Raw genomic sequence first — 2,268 nt, 5'->3', positions numbered from 1 at the left:
AAACTAAGTTGAAAAGGATCATGTGAAACAGAATTGATGGGACTAAATGGTCGGGATTTTAAGTAGCAACAAACATATTCACTAAATTTTTGAGTATTTCAAGTTCTACAGTATACATTAAGAATTATTTCTTCCATCAAAAAAATTACCCTGCACTTTTTTCTTTTTTAACTAAATCCAACTGCCCTGCTCTGGTTTCTGGTGGCCCTGGGTGTTGAACCTGGGTGTTGGTGCCACAAGTAGGAAAGTCTTTTATGTGACCAAAGTTCCCTATTTGTCCTGAACTCTTTTCTTTTCTTTCATTCCACTTATATTAGATCTTGACAAAAATACCTTCAAAATTTATGTAGACTAGGAACACTTCTCATATCCACATTTACATCCTTATCTAAACATCGGTTTAAATTCCCTGGCTTGGTAGAATAGGAACGCTTCTCATATCCACTTTTACATGCTTATCTTAACATGGATTTAAATTCCCTGGCTTGGGTGGGAGTAGCTAACATAATGGTTATGCAAAGAAACTTTTATACCAGAGGCTTCAAAATCCCAGGCTCAATCTCCTGCACAACCATAATCCAGAGCTGACCAGTGCTCTGGTAAACAATAAAATAAAAGTAAAAATAAATTCCCTACATAGAATTTTCCCACTCCTCCTGGGTGGTATCTGTTCTGCAATATTGACAACTATATAGTTATAAAGAGTTAATAAAATGTTGCCTATAAAACAATGTGATATAAATATGTAAATATTAAAAAGTTTGTAATACCTAATTTCAATACTATAATAAGTATAGAATATGAAAGATACTGTTCAAAATACTCAAAAATAGGGCATTCCTTAGGCTAGAGTAATAGGTGATCTTTATTCTCATTACTTCACTATTTTATACAGTGCCAGTTCCCTCTAGCATAAAATAATTTTGATATTCTCTCATTATAAAATGTTTAATATATGAAAGTACAAAAATAGACACTAAAAAAGTAGCTAAAATGCCAATGTAGTTTGCAAGTTTCAACAATGTCTAATGTATAAAAAAGATTGTTCACTTGCTAAACAATCTTCTGTTAAACAGAAGTTTAACTGCTTCTTTCACATCCTTGTTCCTGAGACTGTAGATTAAAGGATTCATCATGGGAGTCATGACTCCATAGAACATGGATATAAGTTTGTCAGTAGCATCCAAGTCATCTGAATCAAGTGTCTCTTTAGACTTAGGCTTCATGTACATGAAGAGAATGGTCCCATAGAATATTATGACTACAGTCAGGTGGGCTGAGCAGGTGGAGAAGGCTTTGCTTCTACCTTCCGCAGTGCTTATTTTGAGAATGCTAGAAATGATTAGTGAGTAAGAGATAACAATCAAGAGGAGAGGCGTGAGTGTGAACAGTGTCGTGGCCACAAGCATGATAAACTCATTGCCAGAGATGTCAGCACAGGCCAGTTTCATGACAGCCAATATCTCACAACTGAAATGGTTGATGATGTTATTCCTGCAGAAAGGCAATTGTACCACAAGGGCAGTTTGTACTGCAGAGTTCATAAGCCCCGAAAGCCAAGACCCAGCTGCCATGGGTACATAGGAATCCTTGCTCATGATGACAGGGTATCGCAGAGGGTTGCAGATAGCCACATACCGATCAAAGGCCATCATGCCCAGGAGAACACATTCTGTCGTCCCCATGGCCAAGCCTAGAAACATCTGCACTGCACATCCAGAGAAGGAGATGGACTTTCTTTCTGAGAGAAAGTTGACCAGTGCAGAGGGGATGGACGTAGTGGTGTAGCAAATGTCCAAGAAGGAGAGATTTCCCAAGAAGAAGTACATAGGGGTGTGAAGGTGGGAATCCAAGATACTAATTAAAATGAGGGAGCCATTGCCCAGAAGTATAACCACATACATTACAAAGATAAGCACGAAAAAGAGTAGCTCAAGTTGTGGATAGCCAGAAAGCCCTTTTAAAATGAATTCCACCAAAGTAGTTTGGTTTTTCCATTCCATTTTATGTTTTTCTTTTTTTTCCACCTGTAAAAGAATTCATATATATATATATACATATATATATTAAATATCATTATCTCTTCACTCTAGTAGGTCCAGTACACAAATACAAAAATGGGAGCAGGCAGTGGCACACGTGGCTAAGCACACACATTACAGTGCACAAGGACCCTGGTTCAAGCCTCTAGTCCCCACCTGTAGAGGGGAAGCTTCAGGAGTGATGAAGTAAAGCGGCAGGTGTTTCTCTGTCACTTTCCCTCTCTAC

General features: G+C 38.0%; 1 protein-coding gene across 1 annotated transcript; it reads right to left on the bottom strand.

Annotated features, from left to right (window-relative positions):
• Positions 1–1,046: 1,046 nt before the first annotated feature.
• LOC103107381 (olfactory receptor 13C9) lies at positions 1,047–2,003 on the bottom strand. Its single transcript, XM_007516174.2, has one exon. It carries the CDS (start codon positions 2,001–2,003, stop codon positions 1,047–1,049), a length of 957 nt encoding a protein of 318 aa, XP_007516236.2.
• Positions 2,004–2,268: the final 265 nt, after the last annotated feature.

Source organism: Erinaceus europaeus, chromosome 10 (genome assembly GCF_950295315.1).
Source record: "Erinaceus europaeus chromosome 10, mEriEur2.1, whole genome shotgun sequence".
NCBI classification, from domain to species: Eukaryota; Metazoa; Chordata; class Mammalia; order Eulipotyphla; family Erinaceidae; genus Erinaceus; species Erinaceus europaeus.
The sequence above is the reverse complement of the archived record's forward strand: the minus strand, read 5'-3'. Positions and strand labels throughout refer to the sequence as shown.